The sequence below is a fragment of the Mastomys coucha genome, unplaced genomic scaffold, assembly GCF_008632895.1.
Source record: "Mastomys coucha isolate ucsf_1 unplaced genomic scaffold, UCSF_Mcou_1 pScaffold1, whole genome shotgun sequence".
Classification (NCBI taxonomy): domain Eukaryota; kingdom Metazoa; phylum Chordata; class Mammalia; order Rodentia; family Muridae; genus Mastomys; species Mastomys coucha.
The window spans coordinates 48,291,256-48,292,348 of record NW_022196891.1 but is presented as its reverse complement, the minus strand read 5'-3'; the positions used below and the strand labels follow the sequence as shown (position 1 = coordinate 48,292,348).

At 42.8% G+C, this 1,093-nt stretch overlaps 1 protein-coding gene across 1 annotated transcript; it reads right to left on the bottom strand.

Annotated features, from left to right (window-relative positions):
- Nucleotides 1-671, bottom strand: LOC116096693 (interferon-inducible GTPase 1-like; the record flags this gene model as incomplete). Its single annotated transcript, XM_031378756.1, has 1 exon — nt 1-671. A coding segment is annotated over exon 1 (579 nt), but the record flags the coding sequence as incomplete, so codon positions are not given.
- Between the last annotated feature and the right edge of the window lie 422 nt (nt 672-1,093).

The following is a 1,093-nucleotide window of genomic DNA, read 5'->3' as shown; positions in this document are numbered from 1 at the left end:
TTCCTCTTCATTTCTTAAGTCAGAGTCCACCTTGGTTCTCACGAAGTAGAATTCCTTCTTCATCATGCTGATTTCTATGGCGAGGTCTATATCATTTTGCCTAAAGCGTGTGGCTGAAACAATGATGAAGAAGTCATACTCATGGAACTTCACTTTCTCCAGATAAGTTTTTGGTGGGAAATTTGAGGATCCAATCCCAGGCAGGTCCCAAAACACCACATTTGGGATATTGGGGTGTGTGTATTTAGAAATCTCCATGGTTGTCTCTACCACCCCAGTTTTAGCAGCACCTCTCTCTTCATCCCCAATGCCTCTCAGGGCATTGATGAAGGTGGACTTCCCTGACCCAGTATCCCCGGTGACAGCAACATTGAGCAGGGTCTTATCCATTTCTTTTAATGCATCTTTGATTGTAGAGTTTGCCTCCTGAATGTTCCCTTTTCTCATCCTTAATTCAACCGAATTGATGATTTTCTGTGGAATGATTATGTCTTCCGGCTCATATTTATTGAAACGTTCTCTAAAGCTGGAGTCCAAATATTCGTATGCACTCTTAAATAAAGAGAACAGCTGACCCATGACTTCAAGCAAATAAAGGCACTGGAAGAAAGAGGGTGTGCATGAAATTTCAGACTTTCATTGTAGCAAATTTCAAGCACATTGCTACATGCACCATTCATAGTGGTTATAGTTATGCATTCAAACTCCCCCTTGTTCATTTTGCACAATTGGGACTTTTCCAATTTTGCTCTTCCCATAGACTGGAGGACTACCACCTTGCTTTTCACTTCTATGAGGTTGGCTACTCTAGAGTTCACCTATGAGTGACAGAATAGGGTCATTCTTTCTTCAGGTAGTGAGACCATCACATGAGACTTTAATGGTTTTTCTCCACTGTCTCTTCACAAGCCCATTTTACCTTTCAGTCTCCTCCGTGCCTCTGTGCCAAGTAGAGCACATGCACAGAGGTCACTCCCTTTCCAGCTTCCAGTGTAATTCAGTTGTGTCTGGTCATGGAATCCCTGTTGCCCTGCTTGGGCTGCATGTCTGGAACTGTGTCCATCACTCTTTATAATCTATGCTATTTGGCCTT